Raw genomic sequence first — 26,640 nt, 5'->3', positions numbered from 1 at the left:
TGCCCTGCCCTGTGCCCACTGCAGAAGAGGAGGCCTGGTGGGCCTGGGGGCACAGAGGGCAGAGGCTACCTGGGCAAACACTCACATCAGCTCCTCCAGGTGCCTGCAAAGAATGAGAGACTCCGCCAACTGCATTCCCCCGGCTGGGCTGATGCTATTCACTGAGAGGCTGTGGGAGGGGGGCAGCCATCAGATCCTCTGACGCTCCCTCTCCCCGACACCCCAGCACGTCTGCTGGGGCTGCCAGTCCTGCTTCAGGGGGCCTAAGAGACAACCCCCCGACACCACACACCTACCCAGACAATGAGGCAGAAAGGCCCAGAGAAGAGCAGGGGCTGGGGTGGCTTAAGGTCCTACAGTGAGGGCCAGGAGGTCACCACGCCCCACTGCCTGGACACTGAGGTTGGCGCAGGGGAGATTTTACCATGCTGGCCTGAGCTAGGGGCCAGTATCTCCTAGGACCATGGTGTGGCCCCTGTGGCCCTCCTCTGTAGGGCTGGCTACTCACTCTATCTTCCTGAGCTCTGGCAGCCCAGGCAGGATGGTAGCTAAGTGCTGGACACCGGCGTCTCCAATCTGGTTGTGGCTCAAGCTTGGGGGAGAGAACAGCTTCATCAGCCTTCCACCATTTCATCTTGTCCACACCCCACTCCCAGAAAAAGAAGGGGAGGCTGAAGTCCCAGGAAGGGCCTTGGCTCACACAGAGAACCCCATCACCCCATGTTGAGTGACAGCTCCTAACTCTTGGCTTCCGTTTAGGATGTTCTCCCCGTTGTCTGACCTAAATCCCTCTTGCTGCAATTGACACTCTCACATCCTGTCTTTGGGTCCCCCAAGGTTCTAGGCCCCAGGTTGTTTACACAGTGTAGAAGTGGGTGAAGGAGATGAGATGAAGAAGCAAAGGGTGTGGTCAGGTAGCCCCTTGTCCTTGTCATCTTTCCCTGCCAAAATTGCCTGGGTCTGGGGGCAGGATGGGCAACTCACTCCAGCTCCTCCAGGCTGGTGGCAGCCCTGAGAGCCTCAGAAAGGTGGCAGCAACCGACATCACCAATACTGTTCCTCTTCAGTCTGGAAAAGCAGGGAATAGACCAAGAGACTTTCAGGAGCTTAAAGGCCTTTGCAGGTGCTGTGCTAAGAACTCTACAGTTTGCAAAGCCTTACACACCCAGGAACTCATATGCTAGCAGCAAAACTTCTGGGGGTCTTGGCAGGTGGGCGGTGGTGAGCAAGGTGGGAATTACTGTCCCCAATGTCCAGGTGAGAAAACTGAGACTCAGCAGTGAGACTTAGGGACTTGCAGGCTGGGTGGAAACGAATCCAGAGCCCCTGGCCCAGGAGCAGTCTCTACATTTCTTTGCCAAGCTTCACCTCAGCCTCTGTGTCAGGGATCTCCAGGCTGGCCCGGCTGAATGTTAGTTTCACGCGGGGTTCTCTGATTCACACAAATCAGTTCTCAGGGGCATATCATGTTCTCATCTATGCATATGGTAGGTTTTCCTTAAACCCAGGGTATTGTCTTTACTGAGCCCTGACCTTGCTCTGCCTGGGTAGGAAAAACCAACGAAACAGCTGAGGCAAATGGTCTTAGCCCCTTGGGAAGTATTTGTTTGTATGTTGTTTTTACTTTCTTTTATTTTGCAAATTAAATTTTAATGGAGCTGGGTGAGGTGGCTCACACCTGTAATCCCAGCACTTTGGGAGTCTAGGCAGGTGGATCAGCTGAGGTCAGGGGTTCAAGACCAGCCTGGCCAACATGGAGAAACCCCGTCTCTGCTCAAAAAATACAAAAATCAGCTAGGTGTGGTGGTGCACACCTGTAATCCCAGCTACTTGGGTGGCTGAGGCACCAGAATCACTTGAACCCGGGAGGTGGAGGTTGCAGTGAGGTGAGATCATGCCACCACATTCCAGCCTAGGTGACAGAGTGGGACTCTGTCTCAACAAATAAAAATAAAATAAAAATAAATAAATACATATTAACGGATCGCCTTTCAGTAAATTAATTTTGGGTGAAATGGTCCAATATGATATATCCTCCTGGAACTTTCTAACCCCATTTCCTACCTACGCTGCTGTGCCCGAGGTGGGGGGTAGGAGGTGGTGTACTTGGATATAAACAAAGCAACGCTTTGTGTCACTGCTTGGATTTGTTTTTTAGTCACAAGATTTCATGTTTTGAAAAATTACATTGAAAGTAAGTGTCATGTTTATTTAACCTAGCAGCAGGGAGTGAAATCACAAAGGGAGTATAGAAAGGCCGCCTCATCTGAGTCTAAACACACACTACTCAAAGTGCAGACTGTGGCCCCCAGAATTGCTACCACCCGGAAGCTTGTTAGAAATGCAGTCTGGGGCCGGGCGCGGTGGCTCATGCCTGTAATCCCAGCACTTTGGGAGGCTGAGGTGGGCAGATCACCTAAGGTCAGAAGTTCAAGACCAGCCTGACCAACATGGAGAAAACCTGTCTCTACTAAAAACACAAAAATTAGCCGGGTGTGGTGGCACATGCCTGTAATCCCAGCTACTCAGGAGAATTGCTTGAACCCAGGAGGTGGAGGTGGCAGTGAGCTGAGATCGCGCCATTGCACTCCAGCCTGGGCAATAAGAGCGAAACTCCGTCTCAAAAACAAACAAAAAAAGAAATGCTGAGTTTGGGCACGACGGCTTAGGTCTGTAGTCCCAGCTACTTGGGAGATTGAGGCAGGAGGATCACATTCGCCCAGGAGTTTGAGGCTGCAGTGCACCATGCAGTGCACCATTGCCAGTGCACTCCAGCTTGGGCCACATAGTGAGGCTCCAGCTCAAAACAAAAACAGAAACAAAACCACACACACAACCTAGGCAGAATTCCAGACCTGGGGAATCAGAATGAGCATTTTAACAAGAGCCCAGGGTGAACTGTGTGTGCCTCAAGGGTTGTTCTGCAACTTGGGCCTAAGCCCTTTAGGCCACTTTTGTAACCAGGCGGAAGCAGGTGGCATTAGAAGGCAAGAGCAGTGGGCACCCACCTGGGAGGGCACAGGGATGGGCCTGGGAGGGAGCCACAAAGGATCCCCAGGGAGGTGCCCTCAGTGCTTCCCTGGATGTGGTCCCAACTGAGTGGGGAGTGTTTCCTCCCACTCACCCCCATGGGCCACTCGGTCACTCACCTGAGGCTCTGCAGGCGGGTCATGTGGCTTAGTCCGTGAGTAAGCAAAGTCAAGGCGGAGCTGTTCAGCAGAAGGTGACCGAGGCTGGAGAAGAGGAGGCCAGGTGAACTTGGCATCTAGGGGTGGGGTACTGTCCTGTCTGGGGGTCTGAGGCCTCTGTGCTTAGCAAGCCTAGGAACCTCCAAGACAGCCACTTATATCCACACAGTGTAAAAATTCTACGAAATGAACTGTACTGGGAGGTCCAAATGCTGTTTCTCTGCATGAATTACTGAGGTCAGGCAGGCAGCAGTTCTCTGTTCTGAACCTCACGGACCCAGACTAATGACCAGTAATAATGGCAGTCACATATTGAGCATAAAATGTGGGCCAAACGCAGGGCTTGGGGCCATCTGGAAAGGTGGGTTTATCATCATCCCCATTTTACAGGTGAGGAACGCCGAGGCTCAGAGAGTTAGAGAACTTGCTCAAAGTCATACACAAAGTGGTTGCTTCAGGAACAGAACCCAAAGCTATAGAAGTCCCATTCCTGAGCTCCAACCATATGTGACCCAGGCGATTGTACTTCTAGAGGCCCCCAGCCTAGGCAGGAGAGGAGAATAACAATAGCTAGCACTTGTAGAGTGTGAACTCTGACCAGACTCTAAGAATGTAACACATATTATCTCATTTAATCCTCACAACAACCCTAGCAGGGGAGATTGCTCTCATCCTCAGAGTTAAGATGAGGAGGCCAAAGAACAGAGAGGCTGACGGACTGGCACAAGTTCACACATGAAGAGGCAGAACTGGCTGGGCACGGTGGCTCATGCCTGTAGTCCCAGCACTTTGTGAGGCCAAGGCAGGTGAATCACTTGAGGTCAGGAGTGCAAGACCAGCCTGGCCAACAAAGTGAAACCCTGTCTCTACTAAAAACACAAACATTATCTGGGCCTGGTGGCACACGCCTATAGTCCCAGCTACTTGGGAGGCTGAGGCAGGAGAATCGTTTGAACCCAGGAGGCGGAGGTTGCAGTGAGCCGTGATTGTGCCACTGCACTCCCGCCTGGGCGACAGAGCGAGACTGGGTCTCAAATAAATAAATAAATAATAAAATAAAAAAGAGGCAGAAGCGAAAGATGGTCAACTGTCTTGGTTGGCTCAGAACAGAAGGGTTTTTCCTGGATGTGGGACTTCGTGTGCTAAAATGGGGAAAGCGCCAAGCAAACTGGAAGTGTCAGTTACCCTACCCAGAGTTGAACCCAGGCAGTGAGGCTCCTAACTAGTGTCCATGCTCCTACCCACTCCATCACAGGTAGACAGCTGGAAGAAGCTGGCTGGATTTGAGGGTAGCTGCCTGTGAGGAGTTACACTTGGAAATGACAGATCTGAGATGGGAAGAGACCTCCAGGCACTGACGATCCATCCCCTTTCTTTGGACAGAGAATATATCATATGCCCAGTTTACAGATAGAGCAAGTAAGGCAGCAGGAGGTAAGGAGCAGCACTTGGTGCCTGGGAAATCAGAAGGAAGAAAAAGGCCCCCGGGGGCATGGATGAATCTGTCCTGTCCCCCATGGTACCACAAGCTCCTGGCCCCGGCCCAGGTGCCCAGCTCAGTACATATTTGTCGAATGCATGAATGAGCCAATGAATGACCTCACTGGGCCTCTAATCCCCTGAATAAAAGCTTCCAGAAGGCTGAGCCTAGATGCAGGCACATGAAGAGTGGGCAAAGAAACAGACCAGTGAGATGACAGGAGGGCCCTGGGGTCAAAGGTCTCTGTAATCCCTCTTCTCCTTTTACCTGATCCTCTCCCCAGGAGAAGCAAAGAGGGACAAGTGGAAGAATTTCAATGTTAAGGGGCAAAAAGTCAAAAGGCTACTTTCAAGCTGAATTCAAAACATATGTAGAAAAAAAAAATCTGGAGAAAAGTTCACAAACCGTTCAACAGAAGTTTTCTCAGGGGGTGTCATCTCCAGGGCATTTCATGTTGTTTGTTACATATTTCTAGAATGATGGAACTTTTTATAGCCAGTGTATATTTTTGGTCATCAGAAAAAGTTATGAGATGAAAAGCGGAAGATACTCCTGTTAAATTTTCTGTCCAGATACTGTTTAAACAGGAATCTGTGCAGGACGGGGACCTGACTTTTAGACTGAGGCTGTTTCTGGCATTTCTAAGAATTTGGTGACTTCAAATTATGGAAGAGAGTAGTAAAAGCTGCCAGTTACCAAGGAAACGACTGTAGACAAATGTAGTGGACATCTGTAGATTTTTTCTGCCCAGAGTTTGTTTCTTCTTCTATTACTCACACCCTGAAATACCACCCCTCTAAGTCCAGGAGACAGGGTGGGCATGTGCCCAGATCTGGCTAATGAGAATATTTTGTGCTCACAGCCACAGTGATTGCTTTAGGGGCAGGTGACCCAAGCTAGTCCAGTGAGACTCAATCTAGGACCTTTTGTTGTAACCACCGGGAGAATGGTACTCCCTTTCCACTAAGCTGAGAGAAAGCAAGCCTGCAGGTATAGGGATGGCCCGCCTGAGAAGGAAGCCAAGGTGGACAGAAAAAGAGTAAGGGCCAGAGTGAAGTACCTGAGAGAGAAGCCTGACAAATACAGAACCCCTGGATCCAGCTGTGCCTGAAGTGCGTGGCCTCATAATTTTCCATGACATAAGCCAGTACATTTTTGTCTTGGATTGCTTTGAGTTGCATAGTCTGTTTCCTATGACCAAGGTTCTTGCTGGCACTCAGAGCCAGAATAGAAAGTAAAAGGTCATGTAAGGGCATTCAGCTCACCTGGGTCCATCCAGAAACATGGCAGTTTGTGTTTACAAAACATGCAAAGGTTCCTTGGCATGCTACTCACTGACCATGCAGCACTAAGCACCATCACCACTCACTCACCCCCTTCCCCATTAACCACCGTCACCACTCACTCACCCCCTTCCCCATTAACCATCACCATTCACCCCCTTCCCCATTAACCACCAACACCACTCACTCACCCCCTTCCCCATTAACCACCGTCACCACTCACTGCCCTCCTTCCCCATTAACCACCATCACCACTTACTCCAGCCTCTTTAGCATCCATTTCCCCTCAAGGGCCCTCATCAGCGCCTTGGTGCCCTCCTCATCAAATTGATTGTTAGACAAGCTGCAGAAGACCAAACAGAGGCCAGGGTTAGTGGAGCCTGCCCAGCCCTGGAGCTAAGCTGTCCTGTCAGCTCCCCTCTCCTGCTCTGTCCCCTGGGAGGCCAACTCTGCATCTGCACACCCTGGGCCACCCTCGCTGTCCATGTTCTGCATGGGTATTTCTGGCCCCAGGGCTCAGGCTCTGGGTAGGCATGATAGTCACAGCTGGCCCAGCTGAGAAATGATGCCCTGGATGAAGGCTGCAGAGAGGAAGCTGGGGGACCAGGGACACACACACACACACACACACCCTCCTGTTCTTCAGCCCTCTCCATAGCCTGACTCCCACAGCCAGCCCAGCAGAGCAAGGCTCATGAGCCCCATTTTCGCAGATGAGGCAATCAAAGCCCAGAGCAGAACAGGCATGCCCACAGCCTCCCTGTGAGTCAATGGTGAAATTCAGAGCGAAGCTGTGGTGCTCATCCTTCCCCAGGCCACACCCAGCACTGCTGCACTTCATCGGGGGAAGGGTCATTAGTCGAAGTCCCATTGCCTGCCCTCCCAAATACCCTACTCTCTTCTCCACCCCTCACCCTCAGCTGGGCCACTTGTCCCCGATCCCTCCACTCTGCAACTCACTCCAGTTCCTCCAAGTGGTGGCAGTGGCCCAGACCAGATGCCAGGTGGGCAAGGCCCTCGGTGCTCACACAGCTGGAGGTCAGCCTGGTGGGGGTCAAAGGGCAACAGGTCAGTCGGGAGCCCTGGGTCTTGGGAGCTCTGAATGCTGGTGGCAGAGGGCAAGGATGTGGGGTAGGGATGTGGGGGGCAATGTGAGGGGACCTCCTTCCCTTCATAAATCTCTTCCACCATGAACTCATTAAGCCACCATAGAGCTTGGAAGCAGAAGCATGGACTAGTTCAGTATTTCCTAAGCCACAATCATTCAGGCAGGAACTTCACAACTTAAGCCAGAATTAGGTATCACTATAGTTTAGCTAGTTACTGTTGCTTATCACAAACTCTGCATCTTTAAAGCAAATACTGAAGAAGTGTCAAAGATCTATCTGTCCTAAAGAGTTTCTTCCTTTTTAAACATTTATTTTATTTATTTTTTGTAGAGATGGGGGTCTCACTATGTTGCTCAGGCTGGTCTCAAACTCCTGGGCTCAAGCTATTCTTCCTCCTCGGCATCCCAGAGTGCTGGGATTACAAGCTTGAGCCACTGTGCCCAACCCAAGAGTTTCTTCTTGGTGTAATCAGTTAGATGGAAAGAAAATCAAAAGTTAGGAAAGCTACATTTTGCAACTGTCATAGTAATTCATTGATTCAAGTAACATTTATTAACGGCTGCTAAAATTCACTGATGAGAGTTTGAGGAAGACCAGGATATTTACATAATCTTAAAGTACCTCACCACATGATCTATGTTAATTACAAAGAGAAAGTCAGTAACTTTGCAAGTGGAGAGACCTGGCAGACACCACTGTCACAGGTGATCACAGTTAACATCACCAGCCCGAGGACACCGACACATCAGGTGCCCCGATGGAAGGCACAAAAACGCAGCATCACCTGTGTGATCTTCCTGCCCAAAGGCAGACTCCAACTCTAAACATGAGGAAACACCGTACAAACCCAAGTGGAAGGACATTCTATAAAATAACTGGCCTGTAAATGTCAGAGAAATGCTGTGAAAGACAAAGAAGGGCCAACGACCTGTTCCAGGTTGAAGAAGACACTAAAGAGATGACACTAAATGAGATGTGTGATCCTGGATTGGATCCACGACTGGGAAAAACATGCAATAAGCAACATTATTGGGAGAACTGGTGAGATTGGAGTATAAACTGTAGTTGAGATAATAGTAGCGTATCAATGTCACATTTCCTGGATTTTATAATTTTACTGGATTATGGAAGAGAATGTCCTTATTTTTAGCAAATTCGCTGAAATGTTAAGGGGTAAAGGGACATGATTACAACTTCTAAATGGTTCAGAAAAGGAGAGAGGGAGAGAGTGGAAGAAGAGGGAGGTGGGGAAGAAGGAGGGAGGGAAGAAATGAGCAAATGTGGAAAAATATTGGCAAAAGGTGAATTTGTTCTTTTTTCTTTTCTTTTCTTTTTTTTTTTTGGAAACAGAGCCTCGTTCTGTCACCTAGGCTAGAGTGCAATGGCATAATCTTGGCTCACTGCAACCTCAGCCTCCCGGGTTCAAGCAATTCTTGTGCGTCAGCCTCCCGATTAGCTGGGATTATAGGCATGCACCACCACGCCCAGCTAATTTTTTGTATTTTAGTAGAGACGGGGTTTTACCATGTTGCCCAGCGTGGTCTCAAATTCCTGAGCTCAGGCAATCCACCCGCCTTGGCCTCCCAAAGTGCTAGGATTACAGACATGAGCCACCACGCCTGGCTCTAAGGGTGAATTTGGGTAAATGGCACACAGCAGTTCTCAGTCTTCTTGAAACTTTGTATTAGTTTGCAGTTATTTTAAAAGAAAAGCAATGAAAGAGCATTAAAAAGGGAATAACTTTCTTGCCATGTGGCTTAATGTTCCTGAGGTCATGTTTACAACTGGGTACCCCTAAAAATCATCTCCAGGGCCACCTGTGGTTTCTGTCCACAGGGTGAGACACTGAGTCCTCTGAGCCCAGGGCTGGGAATAACGGGAGGTGTCAGGGCAGGGCAGAGCTGCAAAGGGGCCTGAGTAAATGTCTTGTCTGCATACCGAAATGTCTTCAGCTCAGAGAGGGACAGCAGGAGGTTCTGTAGCAGCAGGGAACTGTCATCATTGTCCTCACAGAGGTTAACCTGAGACAAGCTGAAAAGGTCCAAGGATATTCCAGAGAATTTCAGGCTGGACACACCTCAGGGGTCATCACATCCAGAAGGGGGTGCCAAGAGAGGAGAAGGGGCCACCCAAGAGCTCCCCTGAGCCACCCTGGGGCTCTCCCTCCCCTCCACTGGCCAAGTGTGATTTTCTCCTGCACAAGGAAGAGAGAATGCTAGGGTCACACGTGGCCTGGGGTAGGCACCAGGGTCAACCAGAGAACTCAGGGCCCCACACAGAGTTTCCGGGTGCTGACCTGAGCTGCTGCAGCCTGGCACACGTCTCCATCAGCTGCCCCACAAGAAGGCTGTGGTGGGTCCCAAGGTCACAGTGAGCCAACCTGGACACAGACAGGGAGATGACAGTTTCTGAACATCTAGTCCAGTATGGGGGATTCAGTCTCCACCTGCAAGGAGCTTATGGTGTAGGGGGAACTAAATGCCGATCAAACGAAGTCCTACAGTTTGCTATTCACTTATGAGAAGTGCTAGGAAGCAGGAGTCCAGATGGGGCAGCTGGTATGGTTGTGCAGGTTGTTCACTGCACAAGGACACGCAGCCGAGGAGGTGAAGTGAGGCTGAGATCCTACCATGCTCTATTTCCTAGAATGTACACAGGCAGGGCTGCAGCCACTCAAAACGGTGACATTTTAATTTCCAAAACTGTGCCATATGGATTAGAGGTGCTGTGAATCCAGGGATCTAAAACAGTGGATAATGGAAGTGTTTGACGAAGTCTTGGGGTCCAGGGGGCCTCCCTGAGGTGGTGGCATTTAAGCTGAGACCTGAGGGATGAAGAGGAGCTAAGCAGGTGAAGAAGGTAGGCGCGAAGAGAACATTCTGGGCAGAGGGCACAGCCAGTGCAAAGGCCCTGAGGTCTAAGCAAGATGGTGTTCAGGGAACTGAAAGTTCGTGGGGGTGACTGGAGCTGAGACTGGGGCCTGGGGTGGGGCTGAAGCACCTCAGAAGTGGGTTGGTCAGACCTCTGTAGGCTGTGTAAAGACTTGGAACCTCTAAGGACTCTGGGCAGGGTGGCGACTGTTGGTCAGAAGCAGCCCTGAAGCCTCCCCAACACCAGCACCTGCCTTGGGGTCCCTGGTGCTGGGTCCCACCTGAGTGCCACCGGATTCTCTTCCTGGCGAGGAAATTCCAGCTGGACACAGAGCTGCTGCTGGGTCTTGGAGATGCTGAGGAGCGAGCCGTAGACAATGTGAGGCCGGGCAGCCTTCCTTGGAGGGCCCAGCTGGCACCCGGGCTGCCCGGTTCCAACTCTGAGACCCTTTGCCTGGGTCCCCTTCTCCCCTGCCAGGGACCAGCTTAGGATGGGAAAGTAGGCGCTTCCGTGAGTCACACACGATACCCCAAGTAGTGCCTTTTCAACAATTTTTCTTTTTCTTTTTTTTTTTTTTTTTAGAGGCAGGGTCTTCCTCTGTGACTCAGGCTGGAGTGCAGCCTGGTGGGTATGATCACAGCTCACTGCAGCCTTGAACTCTGGGCTTCAGTGATCCTCCTGCCTCGGCCTCCCAAAGTGCTGGGGTTACAGGCGTGAGCCACCGCGCCTGGCCCTTTTCAATAATTTAAAGTTAATAAGTTGATGAGGCTTTTCAGACCATGACAGAAAGCCATTAGAGGGGTCCAAGGGCAGTTCCAGAATTTTCTGAGGGAGGGGCACAAGAACCAGAGTGTGGTGGAAGGGTGGGGTAGGGGGTGTGTCTGGAGTCTCCATGTGCGCTCTAAGCTCACCGCCTTTACTTGAATGTTATATTCATGGAGGTGCTTATGGGGAGAGGGCTATGGGAGAGGATAAAGTCCCCAGAGCATCCCCTTGTTCACTCCTGGAGAGAAGGAAGAAGCAGGGCAGGCTGTGTGGCTGGTGACAGTACATCAGACATCTTTACAGGCTCCAGTTCTTGTAATCCTCCTAGCCCCACAAAGGGCTGTAATTAGACTCTTTTGTAAGAGCAGGAGGTTGAGGCCAGAGAGACACAGTAATGGGCTCCAACCAGTAAGTGACTGAGTTGGGATCTGAACATAGGTGAGTGGGATGCTAAAAACCTTTGCTATTAGCTACTCTGTGTGTCACTGTGTTATTTCTGGTTGGCCATGATGTGCGTTACTGCATCTGGGGGCCCCTTCCAAGCAACCAGCGTGGACTCCTAGCCATGTCTGCCTGGATCCAATAGCCCTTTGTTTTGAATCTGGGGATGTCTTCTGCTGACACTGTGGCTTGACTACTGCACTAGTCCCAACAAACATGTAGCCCCTCACATATACCCCAGGAGCTCCTGCCACCCTGGGGACATGAAGAACTAGCTGGCGACACAGCTATTACCCCACAGGATGAAGGAAGGTCAAGGAAAGGTTCCAATGCTCATGAAAGATGAAGAATTCTAAGGGGGCCTCTTCTCTGGACTCACCTGATTTCAGTGACACTGCCTGAGGCCTGGGCGCAGACTTCTAATAGGGAGAGGATGCCAGCTCTGTCCGCCCACGGCTCCTGCACCCTGTCACAGAAGGGGACACAGATAAGGTCCCCCAGGGTGAGCAGCAGACAATCAGCACACATGACGGGGCCGGGGGAGGAGTGTCAAGGGGGGGCCTAGAGGCTTTTTGAGTTTTTTTGCTTGTTTTAAAACTATAAAATACAACTAGGCATCAATCTAAGAAAGTAAATTAACATCACCCTTATTCCAACAACCATGATTGTGACAATCCAAACAGAAAATATTATTTTTCAAATGATATTTTATATTTATATTTTGTTTTATTTATTTATTTTTGAGACAGGGTTTTGCTCTTTTTGCCCAGGCTGGAGTGCAATGGCATGATCTCGGCTCACTGTAACCTCTGCCTCCTAGGTTCAAGCTATTCTCCTGCCTCAGCCTCCCAAGTAGCTGGGATTACAGGCATGTGCCACAGGTGAGATCGTGCCACTGCACTCCAACATGGGCGACAAAGCGAGACTCCGTCTCAAAAAAAAAAAGTTATTTTGGGTGCTCTAGCAATTCTGGATATATAACCAAAATAATTGAAAGCTGGGACTTTCTGGCTGGGCATGGTGGCTCATGCCTAGCACTTTGGGAGGTCGAGGTGGGAGGATCACTTGAGCTCAGGAGATTGAGACCATCCTGGGCAAAACAGTGAGACCTTGTCTTTATTGTTTTTGAAATAAAATAACATTGAAAAAAGAAAGCAGGGACTGTCAATTGGACACTTGAATGGACAACCCAAGTGTCAATTGACAGATGAGTGGACACACAAAACGTGGCCTATCCACACAAAGGAATATCATGCAGCCTTAAAAAGGAAAGGGCCGGCTGCTGTGGCTCACACCTGTAATCCCAGCACTTTGGGAGGCTGAAATGGCAGATCATCTGAGGTCAGGAGTTCGAGACCAGCTGGTCAACATAGTGAAACCCTGTGTCTACAAAAATACAAAAAAATTTAGCTGGGTGTGGTGGTGGGCACCTGTAATCCCAGCTACTCAGGAGGCTGAGGCAGGAGAATCGCTTGAACCCAAGCAGTGGAGGTTGCAGTGAGCTGAGATCGCGCCACTGCACTCCAGCCTGGGTAACAAGAGCGAGACTCCGTCTCAAAAAAAAAGGAAGGAAAGTCTGACATAGTGACACATGCTGCAACATGAATGAACCAGAGGACATTACGCCAAATGAAATGAGCCAGTCACAAAAAGACAAATACAGACAAATACAAATGAATCCACTCATATAAACTATTTAGAGCAGTCCAATTCATAGAGACAGAAAGCATAATGGTGGTTGCCAGAGGCTGGGGTAGAGGGGAAATGGGATGTGGTTTCATGGGGACAGAGATTCAGTCTTGCAAGAGGAAAAGAGTTCTGGAGACTGGCCGTACAAAAAAGTGAATGTACTTAACACAACTGAATGGTACACTTAGAAATGGTTAAGATGGTAAATTTTGTTATGTGTATTTTATAACAATTTTTTACAGGTTGTTTTGGAGAACAGCCAGTCCTTAGGTGCCTTGTCACAGGCTGCAATGAGAAGTGCACAGCTCTGTCGGTGACGCAAGTTTTTTGGGCACAAACATGAAACTGAATGTCGTGGAGCCTTTTGATCTAACTTCCAGTTTCCAGGAAAGTCAGGGGTTAGTGGAACACGAGCCATGACATCATGAGAAAGCTACCAGAGTCAGGAGCGGGACAGTCTGCACTACACACAGTTGCTGATTTTGTCAACAGACACTGACATGAAACAGAAAGCTGTGGTGACGGGGTGGGGGCGGTGATGCCTCAGGTTAGAAAAGTCAGAAGACCATCGCCACCCTGTGCAAATGGAGACCAGATGTGACTAGATCCTGGATCCCACAAGCCAGCTATGTCATCTGGGGGACAATGGGGACATTTTAGATTAGACTAGGTAGTACCTGACACTAAGGAATGGCTCACTGAGTTTCTTAGGTGTCCTGATGGAACTGTGATTACAGAGAAAATGTCCTTATTTTTGGAGATTCATGGTGAAATATTTAGGAGTGGATTATGAGGTCTATAACTTAGTTGAAACTGTTTCAGCTGAAATAAAAATAAAAATATGAAGCAAGTATAAAAAATTATGAACAACTGTCAAATCTAGGTACTGAGAACAGGGGTTTTAAAAAATTTTTCTTTCTACTTTGGTATTTTCTTTTTCTGAGTGTTTTAAAATGATCACGGTGAACAGACAGACAAGAACTTTGTTTCAGTTTATTTTTGTCCTCAGTTCAGTATCCTCTGGAACTTTCTTTTTTTTTTTTTCTTAAATCCCAAAACACAGGCCTCCAGCCCGGGGAAGGACAGTTTCTCTGTGTGCCTTGTGAGGTCTCTGGCACAGATGGACGGGGTTTGCTCAGGGTCCAGACGGCAGGGTTGTGGGTACAGGAAATGGCCGAGGCCATGATCCTGGGGGCCTGTTACTCTGGTGCTGCCCCTGCTCCCATTCACGCCATGGCCCCTCCCAGAGGCAGCGGGGGAAGAGGTACCTGAGGCTGAACAGCCCTGCGGGTCGTCCCACCAAGCTCAGGAGGATGGCCAGCTGCTCCTGGTCCAGGCAGCACTGGGTCAGCCTGGGGACAGAGGTCAGTCATTGAGGTGGCTCTGGCAGGGTGCCCCACCCCTCTGCTGTCCTCATAGGCTGGGCGGGTCACTCACGTGAGCTCTGTCAGCTGCAGGGACTGGCTCAGGCCGGTGGCCAGCCTGGACACGTGCTCTGGCCGGAAGCTGCACTCACTCAGCCTGAGGGCAGAAAGCCAGGGCAGAACCTGGGTGAGGCCTGTGGGCACTGCTGCCCAGCTTCATCTCAGCCTCCCTGAGGGCCTACTGGGGGAGCATCCCACCCCTGAGGGCAAAGGCCTGGATCAGGGCCTGAGAGGCCAAAGATGCAGCTCCTGCCCTGGGAGCTTCCTGTCTCTTTGGGGAGGAACCTCCCGCACACCCTGTAAGAAAGTATTAGGAGTAAGTTATTTAGGGAGCCTGACTCTAGGCCAGGCATTGTGTCAGCCTCTGGGTGCACGGGACTTCCTGCCTTACCCGCAGGGTCTCCTTTAATTCTCATAGCACCAATTAGAGGTGGGAAACTGACTAAGCCAAGGACACACAGCAGACAAGAAAGAAGGGCAGAATCGGTTTTCCATCTAGGTCAGTCTGACTGCAGACCCCAAACCCTTAACCACTGCCTTACTCTCCAGGACCAGCACTGGCTGAGCTCCCTGGGGAGGAAGGTGTGCCTGGGATTCTCCGTGGGGCCTGCTATCCAAGGCACCTCAGCCCTGGGTGGCCAGCAGACGGGCCCAGCCAAGCGAACGGGCCCAGTGAACGTCGGGGCGGTTCACTCTGATGGAACAGGACTGCTGGGATGCTTACAGGAGGGGCTGATGTTTGAGATGGGTTTTAAAGGATTGGGAAAATTTTATTTCAGAAAAGGCAGGGAAGGGAATGTTGGGCTGAGTGCGATGTGAGCAGAGGCAGATAAGCTTCAGGCAGGGCTTGATCCAGGAGCAAATAGTGAAGGTTGTGGCTGAACAGTGTGTATATGTGTGTGTGTGTGTGTGTGTTGTGTATGTGGTATTTGTAGGTATTATGTTGTGTGTGTGCCATATTTGTAATGTGCCAGGTATGTATATGGGGGGTTTGTTTTTGTGGGGTGTGTGTGTATTGTACGGTGTGTGTGGTGTATGTGTGTGTATGTGGTATGTGTATGGTATGTGGTGCGTGTGTGTGTTATGTGTGCTGTGTGTTCTGTGTGTTGTGTGTGCTGTGTGCTGTGTGTAGGGTGTGCATGGTGTATATGTGGTATGTAGGGTTGGTGTGTAGGGTGTGTGTGTGGTGTAGGGGAGGTGGGAAAGAATGTGGTGGAAGGTGACAGTTGGATCAGACTGTGAGGGAGAAGATGCTAGGGACTTTGAACTTCACCCTGGGGTTAATGGGGAGCCACTGAGGGGCACAGAGTAGCAGAGGGGCAGTCTCAGATGTGTGTTGTGAAGATCCCTCTGGGGGCCGTGGAGTGAATGGAGGGGAGGAGGCCTGACAGGATGCAGGGATCGGTTTGGAGGCTCTGTTCACAGCTGAAGTGAGACATGTAAAGGAACTGGCCCAAGGCAGTGGCAGTGAGTCAGGGCTACCAGGAATAATGATGATGATGATAATAATAATAATAATAACAGTAATAATAACAGCTGACAGCACTCCCATGAGCCAGACCTTTTCCTGGCACTTTATACTTATTAACTCATTTAATCCTCACAATAACCCTAAGGGGTAGGTTGTGCTATTATCCCCATTTTACTTGTCCAGGGCCACATAGCTGGTAAGTGGCAGATCAGGGATTTATTTTCAATTGGCTTCAAAATATTTAACCATGACACTCAGAAGCCTCAGGGGCTGTAGTCAGGACATGGCTAAGAGGCACAAGTTCAATGCCAAGGCCCGGGCTGAGACTGGAGGCACGAGGGCATCAGGTAGATCTGGGGAACAGACCCAGGCCATGAGCTTGGAGCTGCTCTCTAGAGGAGGAGACGGCCCAGGGAAGAGGGGGCCATGGAAGCCACTGCGGGTTCAGCCTCCTCTCCCCTCTCCCTCCCCTGTCCCTTCACCCCGCAGGGATTACCTGAGTGTCTTCCCAGCCTGGTCCTCTTTGGAGAAGTGAATCCGGAAGCTCTGCTCGGAGCCCAGGCTGCAGAGAGAAGGGCCTCGGGAAGCGCGGTGCCCAGACGTGCCAGCCTCCTCGGCACCCAGGGCACCCACGGGGCACAGAGAGGGAAGCAGGGCTGCACCCACAGGGACAAGGGAGGATGGAGGCCTCAGAACCAGAGGAGACCCACAAACTCATTCTGTGAGCATGGCAATACCGGGCCTTCCCACCCCATGTCCTCTGTGGTCCCTATGGCACCTGGGCATCAGGGGATGGAAATTATGATCCTGTGCTCAGGAAACCCTGAGATTCAGAGAGAGGCAGAGGTTGCCCCAAGCCAACCAGATGGAAGGCTATAAAGTGTGGGTGTCTTGCTTCTCCCATCATCAGCCAGGGGCACCTGCTGACCAGCAGAAAAGGGCTTTTTGGGGACCAACATCCCCTTACTTCACTGAGGCCTCCCGGACACGTGGGCAGGAGGGCAGGGTCTCCACCAGGTACAGGGCACTTTCCTGAGAAACGCTGTTGTGACTCAGACTAGAAGGGAAATGGGGATGAGAATGGGAGTGAGGGCAGGACCTCCATGGAGCCCTGCCCAGCCCCCTCCATCTCCCCTCCAGCTGTCATTTCTAGGAAGAGAAACCTCCATGTCTAAGCATCCATCTCCAGATGGACACACTGAGGCCCAGAAGGATACCATCCCCACAGAGGCAGAACTGGCACCAAACCCTGAGTCCGTGAGCGCTGCACTCACCCTGCCCGCTGCCGCTGTGGTCTGGGGCAGGGCACTGGCAAGGCCGGGCTGGCAGCTCTAGCCCCGAAAAAGCATAAAGCTCAGTTGCCTAGCAACAAGTGGCATCCTGGCGCTGGCTGTCACTCCCCTGGGTCACTGGGGAGATGGGGCAAGCATGTGGATGACTTCCTAAGGCACCTTGCCTGCTGCAGGGGCATCTCCAAATTTATGTCCCACAGATTGGGTCAGAAGAACTTCAGGGACAGGATGGACCAGGGGCCAGGCAGCTGCAATCCCACATCAGCTGGCTGGGGATGGAATGTTGCTTCCCTGTCCCCAAGTCCGTTTGGCTGTAGGGTGCATGGGGGGCAACTCCACCCTGCCATGAGTCACAGCCTCTCTTGGGTGTTTGGTGGAGGCTCTGCCATAGTGGGTGTGAGGGACAGAGGATAGGACTCAAGGCCAGGGGAGTGAAGGCAAGGGAAGACTCGCCCCTTGCCCTCTGCAGACCTTGTCCTCTGGGGCTCTGCGGGATGCCCTCAGAAGGAGCCCCCTCGTGCTTTCGGCCCAGGGAAGGCTTCCTCCTTGCTATCTGTCCTTCATGCTGCTTTCCACTTACTCAAGCGAACCAGAGATGGGCACCTGCGGCAGACATTCCAGAAGGCATCTGAGCCCGCTGTCACCCAGCAGGTTTGCTGAGAGGCTGTAGGGAGTAAGGAGCAGTGGCGGTGATCAGAGGTGCCTCCTCAGCCTGAGATGCTCCTCAGTTACCAGGAGCCTGCATCCACTGTCACTGCTACTGGACCCCATGTCAGGGTCACCAGCGCCACCACTATCACCAGTATCACCACCATCACCACCACCAATACCACCAATATCACCACCACCAGTATCAGCACCATTACCACCACCACTTTCATTATCACCACAATCCTACACCACCAAGCCCAGTACCACCATCACCATTGCTTCCATCACCACTAGAACGACCAGCAACTCCTACGTTCTCTGCTACCATCCCCTCCCCAGCACCACAGTAAATCCGTCCTCATCGTCCTCTTCCATATCGGGTGACCACTCCCAGCTCATGTGCCTCCAGCAGGCTTTCAGGGGTTAAAGAAAAACCAATTTGCCTTCACCACGCCCTCAGTCTGCGTCATTTGGGATCCACAGTTTTTGAATGAGAGGAAATTCAAAGAAAAAAAAAAGTTTGGAGGATGCATTAAACCCATAGATTTCTTCTTTTAATCTGGGAATACAATGTCAATATTGGAAACCTCACCTGAAGTTTCTTACTTCCCTTCATTGCAGCATTCTGTGGTTTTATTTATTTATTTATTTTGAGATGGAGTCTTGCTCTGTTGCCCAGGCTGGAATGCAATGGCACGATCTTGGCTCACTGCAACCTCTATCTGCCAGGTTCAACTGATTCTCCTGCCTCAGCCTCCCAAGTAGCTGGGATTACAGGCATGTGCCACCACGCCCGGCTAATTATTTTTGTATTTTTAGTAGAGACAGGTTTTCACCATGTTGATCAGGCTGGTCTTGAACTCCTGACCTCAGGTGATCCAATCACTTCGGCCTCCCAAAATGCTGGGATTACAGGCGTAAGCCACCGCGCCCAGCTAGTTTTAGCTACAGTGTCAGAAATAATATAACCAGTGTGTCCTGGAGCATCTGATTTTCCTCCAGGTCTGTGACATTTTTGATGCTTGTTAACTTCCTCTTTTCCTGAGAAACGTCATTTAAAAATCGGTTTGTCTTATGAAGCCACTTAATAAAATAGTCTTTAAAATAAGAAAAATTGGCTGGGTGCGGTGGCTCAAGGCTATAATCCCAGCACTTTGGGAGGCTGAAGCAGGTGGATTGCCTGAGGTCAGGAGTTCGAGACCAACCTGGCCAACATGGTAAACTCTGTCTCTACTAAAAATACAAAAATTAGCTGGGCATGGTGGCTCATGCCTGTAATCCCAACTACTCGGGAGGCTGAGGCAGGAGAATTGCTTGAACCCAGGAGGCGGAAGTTGCAGTGAGCCGAAATCGTACCACTGCACTCCAGCCTGGGCAGCAGAGTGAGACGCCATCTCAAAAAAAAAAAAAAAGAAAGAAAAAGAAAAGAAAAATTTCCCTCTATAATGAAAAACAAAAAACTCGAAGACATATTTCTGATTCGTATCTCTTTAAAATACATTCCAAGCGCAGTGGCTCATGCCTGTAATCTCAGAAATGAAAATTGTGTGGCATTTTTGGTGGACTGCTCTCTCTTTATTTCCCACTGGTCCTAGGCTGGATTCCTAATGCGTGTGAGTAGGGACTCTGCATTTTACTAGCTGTGTGACTTTGGGCAAGTTCTTACACTCTGTGTCTCAGTTCCCTCATCTGTAAAATGAGAACAATACTAGTATCCAGGGATACGGGAAAGATAAAAAGAACACGTCAAGCACTTAGAGGAGAAAGTGCTTAATAGGTGTTAGCTATTATTATTCCACCCATGCAGGGGCTGACTATTCGAGTACCCAAGACAGGCCACGCGGATACCACATCTCGACAATACAAGAGACTGCAGGACCCAACCCTGGCTGGCTCTGCGTCCCTCCTCAGGCAGAGTCATTTAGTGCTTTTAACCACCTGCTGAGCCAACAATGAATCTTGCGTTTTAGCCCCCATCTGCCAGCAGAGCTTGCACACACTTGAGGCTGAGGGCCAAGTCAGAGGGCGCACCGTGGAACTAGCTCCACCACTCCGAGAGTGGTGGCGGGAGAGAGAAAATTGATTCAGGGAAGCTTTGGGTATGTGACCCAAAGTCCCAGGCATCCCTGGTCCTGAGAGGCGTAGGCAGGCACATGACTATATGGGCACACACGGACCCTCTTCTCCCCTCCAGTGCCCCTCAGGCATGCATCCATGCTCCTCTCCTTCCTCCTCCTCCCTCAACTTACTCCACCTGGCTGAGGTCTTTACACTTGCTCAGCAACCTGCACAGTGACTCCACATGCTCCTGGCTGAGGCTGCAGCCCGTGAACCTGCTGGACGGAGGTAGAGGGGACAAACAGGGGATGGGGCGTTTGGCCACTGAGACCACCTCCACCCTGGCTAGTCCAGGGCACAGCTTCCGAGCTCCAGGTGGGTCTCCATTCAAGCTTGGACCCTCTGGAAGTGTCCAGAATCCACTGCTCCCACCCCCACAGTAGATCCCACCCGGACCTGTGTTTCTTCGTGCTGGCGCGAAACAAGTCCCTCTGCAGGGCTGTTCCACACGAATGTTTTGTGCTAGGCAGTCTGTATGCTGCTCTCGCCACCCAGGAGGCAGATCTACTGGTTCCCAACATCAACTAGCTGCCTGGGCATGGTTTAAGGGGGCTTACCCACAGCACACGCCTTCCTGCTCCTCATTGGATCTGAAGTGCAGGGTTGCATGGTGCAGAGACCTGGAGCAGACAGCACCTGGGTCAGACAGCTGCAGCCACAGCCTCAGGATGTCCCCACGAGGCCAGCACCCCTCCTCCAGAAGCCCAGTCTCTAGTTGGGTCCTACTGGCTTCATCCTACCCCCTCATACCCACCAGACTCCAGGCGCAACCCTTCAGGACTAGTCCTGGCTGTCCCAGGGGAATGCCCACCTGAGATCCACCTTTTTAACCCGTGGGCACAGGCTTAAGGTGTTGGCCAGCAGGAAGGGGCTTTTCGGGGACAGTCCCGTCTGAGTCAGCCTGAAAAGGAAAGGGGGTAGATCCCAGCAAGATGAGTGGACAAGGAATCTGGCTAGGCTGGAGGGTAAGGAAAGGGAGGGTTGGGAGGGGTAGCAGCTCAGCAAGGCAATAGGGAAGCAGGCAGGGGCTCAAGAGGCACAAATAGGGCTGAGGGTCAGGCAGATTTGGATTTGAGTCCCAGTTCTGCTTACTGGCTGTGTGACCTTGGACAAGTGACTTCACCCCTCTGAGCTTCAGTTTCCTTATCTGGAAATCAAGACTTGTCATGTATGACGCTCGAGGTATACGAGAATTTAATTACATCATGCAGGTGCGCTGCCGGGCATGGGACCTGTGCTTGCTGTTATTATTACTATTGTTTTTACCTGCAAGCACACATTTCACAGGCGAGTCCTTGCTCACAGAGAGTGGGAAGCTTCAGGCCCTTCGGACACAGTTTTTAAACCTTAGCGCTATTGAGATGTGGGGTCTGATAATTCCTTGTTGTTGGGGGCTGTCCTGTGCCCTACAGGATGTTTAGCAGCATCCCAGATCTCTAATCATTCGATGACAGTAGCAGCACCCCTCACCCGCGGTCATGACCACCAGAAATATCTGCAGACATTTCCAAATGACCCCCAAGGGCGAAAATCACCCCCAGGTAAAAACCACTGCCTTAGAGAAAGTGAGATGGGTCCACCTTGCCCTCAGAGGCAGCCTCAGCACCTCCATTTGCCTCACCCAGTAATCGTCCTATCAGCTTGTCTGTAAATTCCACTCTCAAGATCCAGCCTGAGTCTACCCACTTCTATCCCACCCCAGCAATGATCAGCCCCCAGCATCCTTCAACCTGCTGCACACATCTCTTCCCATTCTCATTTCCACTCATATCTCTCAATCCCTTCTCTACCCAGCACTCAGACTGAACTTTTGAAAACCCAAATGAGGACCAGGCACAGTGGCTCATGCCTGTAGTCTCAGCACTTTGGGAAGCCGAGGCGGGTGGATCACTTGAGGTCGGGAGTTTGAGACCAGCCTGGTCTGTCTCTACTAAAAATACAAAAATTAGCCGGGCACGATGGTGCACGCCTGTAATCCCGGCTACTTGGGAGGCTGAGGCACAAGAATTGCCTGAACCTGAGAGGCAGAGGTTGCAGTGAGCCGAGATTGCGCCATTGCACTCCAGCCTGGGTGACAGAGTGAGACCCTGTCCCCACCCTCTCCCACGAAAAAGAAAGAAAGAAAACCCAAATTATTCCTCTCCCTTTCATGTTCCCAGAAACAAAAGTCTAAACTCTCCCCATGGGCGCCAGGCCCCGTGCGACCCAACCTGAGTTCATCTCTCTCTTCCTCCTCTCCTCGGACTGTCCCTGCCAGCCACTGTGCTCTTACTGCATTGGTTCTGCGCTGTTCCTAGAGCCCACCAAGCTTAATCATGCCTCAGGGCCTCACACATGCCGTTCCCTCTGTGTAGAATGCAGTTCCCTGCTCTTCACAAGGTGAGCTCTCTCTCTTCCTTTAGGTCCCAGCTCAGCGTCCTTCCTCAGAGACGTTCCCTGATGGCTTCTGCCATCATCTAAATCACCTCTCCAGCCACTCTGCACCACATCCCGAGAAAATTCCCTTATAACTGGCTAAGTTCATCTTACTTGATTTTACTTTACTTATTTTTCAGCTCCCACTACTGTAAGATGAGCTCCAAGAAGATAAGGACATAGTCAACTTTTTCTGCTGTGTCTCCAGCCCCTCACACAGTGCCTGGCCCACAGTAGGGGCACAAGCACTACAGGCTGAGTATATAAAGTTTAAACCCTGGCAAGTGGTCAAGCTGACCATCCCACTCCAAAGGCAGACAAGGAGTCAGGGTGAAGCTGTGTGACTTAGGCAAAGAGAAGTTCCTCTCTGGTCTGAGGTTACCAACCTGTTCAATTTTAACCTGTCACCTTTTATGTCCAAAGGAGTCCTGTCTGACTCATTCTTTCCAGGGACGGGGGACTATTACAGGGTGCCATGGGGTGCTGTGAGCTGGGCTGTACTTGCCCCTGGAATGTGGTCACGTCTCCTTCCTCCCTCCCTCCCAGATAAAATCCAAGCATAAGTGAGATCCTGGAGGTGATGTGAGCCATCTTAGGCATTCCAGAGAGCCCCAGCCTTTGCACTGATGTTATTAACATTATGAGTTACTTTCCTGTTGTATTTTTTCATCTCAGCTGCAGCTGCTTTCCCCACCGCTAGAAGAATGTTTAAAGTAAGAAAGTTATTTTTTTCTTTTTCTTCTAAAAATTTTTTTTTTCTTTTTCTTTTCTTTTCTTTTTTTTTCTTTTTTGAGATGGGGTTTCACTCTTGTCACCCAAGCTGGCGTGCAATGGTGCGATCTCGGCTCACTGCAACCTCCACCTCCCAGGTTCAAGCAATTCTCCTGCCTCAGCCTCCCAAGTAGCTGGGATTACCGGCACCCACCACCACGCCTGGCTAATTTTTGTATTTTTAGTAGAGACGGGATTTCACCGCATTGGCCAGGCTAGTCTCAAACTCCTGACCTCAGGTGATCTGCCTGCCTTGGCCTCCCAAAGTGCTGGGATTACAGGCATGAGCCACCGCACCTGGCCTAAATCCTTTTAAATTCTAACCAGTCTGAGCTGAAATTAGAAAATAGTTTTAATACTTTGGGGGATGCTGCTTAAATTCCCTTTTTGCAGAGTTTGATGGTGATCTTTCAAAAGCAGCATGTGATATATACAGGACCTACATCTGTAGAGCCCCTTTCTACGAGTGGGTGACCTTCCCGTGGGTGGGGAGAAGTAGGACAGCTCATTTGTCACAGATTTTCCATTTCTTAAGTTGATTTTAGAACAACTTATTTGAGTCCCAACCCTGGGGGAATGGGCAGGGGATATTAATCCCATTTGTCAGATGAGGAAACTGAGACGCAGAGGAGGCAAACGATGCCCCCTGAGGTTGACAAAGTATTAGGGTGGAACTCGAAGCAGATTTGAGTCCCCAGTTGTGCCGGGTAAAATGAGAAAACAATCTAAGGAAAGAACGGAGCAGGTAGAGGGGGTTGGAGGGGGTAAAGGGGAGTTGAGGGGTTAGAGGGCAGGTACAGCTTTGCCATGGAGGAGCCTTAGGGACACGAGCACAAGGAACTGGGAAATAGGAAAAACTCTCGTCTTACTGCAGCAGGCTCAGCTGAGGGAGTCGAGGGAGGCAGTCCAGCAGAGTCTCCAGGCTCTGGTCACTCAGGAACTCGCAGGACAATCTGTGAAACAAAGCATGTGGATGAGGTGGGGGAAACCTTCTAGGAAAGCAGGAAGCACGGCCTCACAGCCAGAGCCTTCTGGAGATGGGACCTAACCAGGGTCACCTGAAACATTCTCTCCTAGCACTGGGTCCATGGGTTATCTGTGGGGCTGGAAGAAGAGGAAGGTCTTGTAAGTTTGGAAAATATGGGGTTAAGCCAAATTAAATGGTTTTGTTTGCTGCAGGGCTTCTCCAAGGCTGTGATAGGCTGCTGTGCATTATGAATTTCCTAGGAGCTATAGCAGACTTTTCCCCAAACTAAATGGACTAGCAGAATTAATTTTTGAGGGCCATGAAGGTCAGTGTTCTGCAAAACATGTTTGTTAGGAAAAGAATGTGGCTGGGCACGGTGGCTCATGCCTGTGATCCCAGCACTTTGGGAGGCTGGGGTGGGTGGATCACCTGAGGTCAGGAGTTTGGGACCAGCCTGGGCAGCATGGCAAAATTCCACCTCTACTAAAAAAAATACAAAAAATTAGCCAGGCATGGTGGTGCGCACCTGTAGTCCTAGCTACTCAGGAGGCTGGGGCATGGGAATCGCTTGAACCTGGGAGGCAGAGGTGGAAGGAAGGAAGGAAGGAAGGAAGGAAGGAAGGAAGGAAGGAAGGAAGGAAGGAAGGAAGGAAGGAAGAAAGGAAGAAAGAAAGGAAGAAAGAAAAGAAAAGAAAACAATGCTGCCTCAACCCAGATGAATGGATATGACAGTGGAAATTCAGCATACAACAGGTCAGCAAAGGAGACAGGGACTGGCTCGGGTCTCTAGTTGCCCACTAACACCAGACCAACCAGCTCATCATTGTCCAGATAATTTGTCAGAACCCAGTGCATTTAGGAGAAACTCCAGATACCCGCCTTGCTGTCTCTGCTCTAGATGGAGGACCAGGACAACTCAAGACTCTGAGCGCCCTGGGGTTTACATACAGCCCCTTCCTAGGGGGCCTGGAGCCACTTCCCGACCCCCGCGGACCTCTACTATGTTCTCCTTCTGCCTTCTCCACCTTCCCCTTCCTCTCTTTCTATCTTCATCCTCTGCAGGCTGCCCTCTCCCCTCTCCGGGGCCTCCAAGAGCCTGGCCCATCTCCGCTGCTTTCTCCTCTGGCTGGTTGCAGGGGAGGCATGGAGTGCAGGGACCCCACATCAACTGGCTTGGTGAGCTGGGGGGCAGGGTAGGGCGGGAGGAGCAATCTGTGGTCCTGGGGCTGGAAGCCTCATGTTGGAGCCTCTGCCAGGGCCTAGGCTGGAGGCCCAACTCTACCCTTTCTGCCCCAGGGACTGGGCATAGGCTGCTGAGGCACAGTCAGGACCGGGGCCTTCATTGAGGGGTGGTCTTTCCAGAAACACCTCCCGTATAGCGTCCCACCAGACTCCAAATACACCATGGGTTCTCGTTGGCAAAGGAGGTGCTTACACCCTCCTTTTATTTATTTATTTATTTTTTAAGCAATGGAATCTTTACTCTTTACCACATCCCACATGGTATGCCCATATGTACACAGGCAAAGTGGACCTGCAGTGCTTGAATTCAGGGAGTGGGGATGGAGCCCCACTATCTATCTTCCCTGGCTTCCCCGGTGGAACCCCAGCACACAGTTGGTGAGTCACTGGACTTCAGCATTGAGTACCTTGATGACTATTTATAACAATAATCCTGCAAGTGATCACAGTACTCCACAGTTGGTAAAGTGGTTTCATATTCACTATTGCACTTTCTCGAACCACAGGTGACAGAGGGGGCCCTGAAACTCCCACCTGTGCTCAAACCACCCAGCACTGCCAGTGGGCTTTATTTATTTATTTATGTATTTATTTATTTATTTATTCTTTTGAGATGGAGTCTTGCTCTGTTGCCCAGGCTGTATTTATTTATTCTTTTGAGATGGAGTCTTGCTCTGTTGCCCAGGCTGGAGTACAATGGCACGATCTCAGCTCACCACAATCTCTGCCTTCCGGGTTCAAGCGAGTCTCCTGCCTCAGCCTCCCAAGTAGCTGGGATTACAGGTGTGCAACACCATGCCCAGCTAATTTTTGTATTTTTAGCAGAGATGGGGTTTCACTATGTTGGTCAGGCTAGTCTCGAACTCCTGACCTCATGATCCACCCACCTTGGCCTCCCAAAGGGCTGGGATTACAGGCGTGAGCCACCGTGCCAGACCCCCAGTGGGCTTTTTATATGAAGCTTCCTCTGCAGGTGATTTGTCTTGGCCAGAAGAGCCTGCATCCCAGTCTCCTTGTGTTCCCAGGATGTGGCCCAGTGCTTGGTATACAATAGGTACTTAACAGTCAAATCATGTAAGAGTGATTTTTGTAGCACTGACTGCAGTGCTACACAAAATAAAACACAATACCTAGAAGCAGTTTGGATCTCAATCTAGACCAAGCTTGTCCAGCCCACATGGCCTGCTGCATGCAGCCCAGGATGGCTTTGAATACGGCCTAACAAAAATTCGTAAACTTTCTTAAAACACTATGAGATTTTTTTTGGTGTTTTAAAAAATTTTTTTTTTTAGCACATCAGCTATCACTAGTGTTAGTGTATTTTATGTGTGGCCCAAGACAATTCTTTTTCTTCTTCCAATGTGGCCCAGGGAAGCCAAAAGATTGGACACCCCTGATCTAGACTCTAGAAGGGTATGGTGGAATAACTTGCAGCTCATCCCATACTGTGGCAATTTAGTATT

General features: G+C 50.6%; 1 protein-coding gene across 1 annotated transcript in view; it reads right to left on the bottom strand.

Annotated features, from left to right (window-relative positions):
- The window catches only part of NLRC5 (NLR family CARD domain containing 5), a 76,744-nt gene that overhangs the window by 5,705 nt on the left and 44,399 nt on the right, over window positions 1-26,640 (bottom strand). The window contains exons 24-42 of the mRNA XM_025371131.1: window positions 23,838-23,921; window positions 20,594-20,683; window positions 20,340-20,402; window positions 19,914-20,000; window positions 17,594-17,677; window positions 16,689-16,778; window positions 16,218-16,283; window positions 14,264-14,347; window positions 14,095-14,178; window positions 11,517-11,603; window positions 10,212-10,286; window positions 9,357-9,440; window positions 8,999-9,091; window positions 6,912-6,995; window positions 6,211-6,294; window positions 3,150-3,233; window positions 985-1,068; window positions 509-592; window positions 86-169 (exon numbers count right to left, since the gene is read on the bottom strand). Coding sequence (XP_025226916.1) covers window positions 86-169; window positions 509-592; window positions 985-1,068; window positions 3,150-3,233; window positions 6,211-6,294; window positions 6,912-6,995; window positions 8,999-9,091; window positions 9,357-9,440; window positions 10,212-10,286; window positions 11,517-11,603; window positions 14,095-14,178; window positions 14,264-14,347; window positions 16,218-16,283; window positions 16,689-16,778; window positions 17,594-17,677; window positions 19,914-20,000; window positions 20,340-20,402; window positions 20,594-20,683; window positions 23,838-23,921 — 1,575 coding nt within the window. The remainder of the gene's footprint in view (window positions 1-85; window positions 170-508; window positions 593-984; window positions 1,069-3,149; window positions 3,234-6,210; window positions 6,295-6,911; window positions 6,996-8,998; window positions 9,092-9,356; window positions 9,441-10,211; window positions 10,287-11,516; window positions 11,604-14,094; window positions 14,179-14,263; window positions 14,348-16,217; window positions 16,284-16,688; window positions 16,779-17,593; window positions 17,678-19,913; window positions 20,001-20,339; window positions 20,403-20,593; window positions 20,684-23,837; window positions 23,922-26,640) is intronic.

The sequence above is a fragment of the Theropithecus gelada genome, chromosome 20 (genome assembly GCF_003255815.1).
Source record: "Theropithecus gelada isolate Dixy chromosome 20, Tgel_1.0, whole genome shotgun sequence".
In the NCBI taxonomy this organism is placed as follows: domain Eukaryota; kingdom Metazoa; phylum Chordata; class Mammalia; order Primates; family Cercopithecidae; genus Theropithecus; species Theropithecus gelada.
Note: the sequence above shows the minus strand (reverse complement) of the source record. Positions and strands in the feature narration are given on the sequence as shown.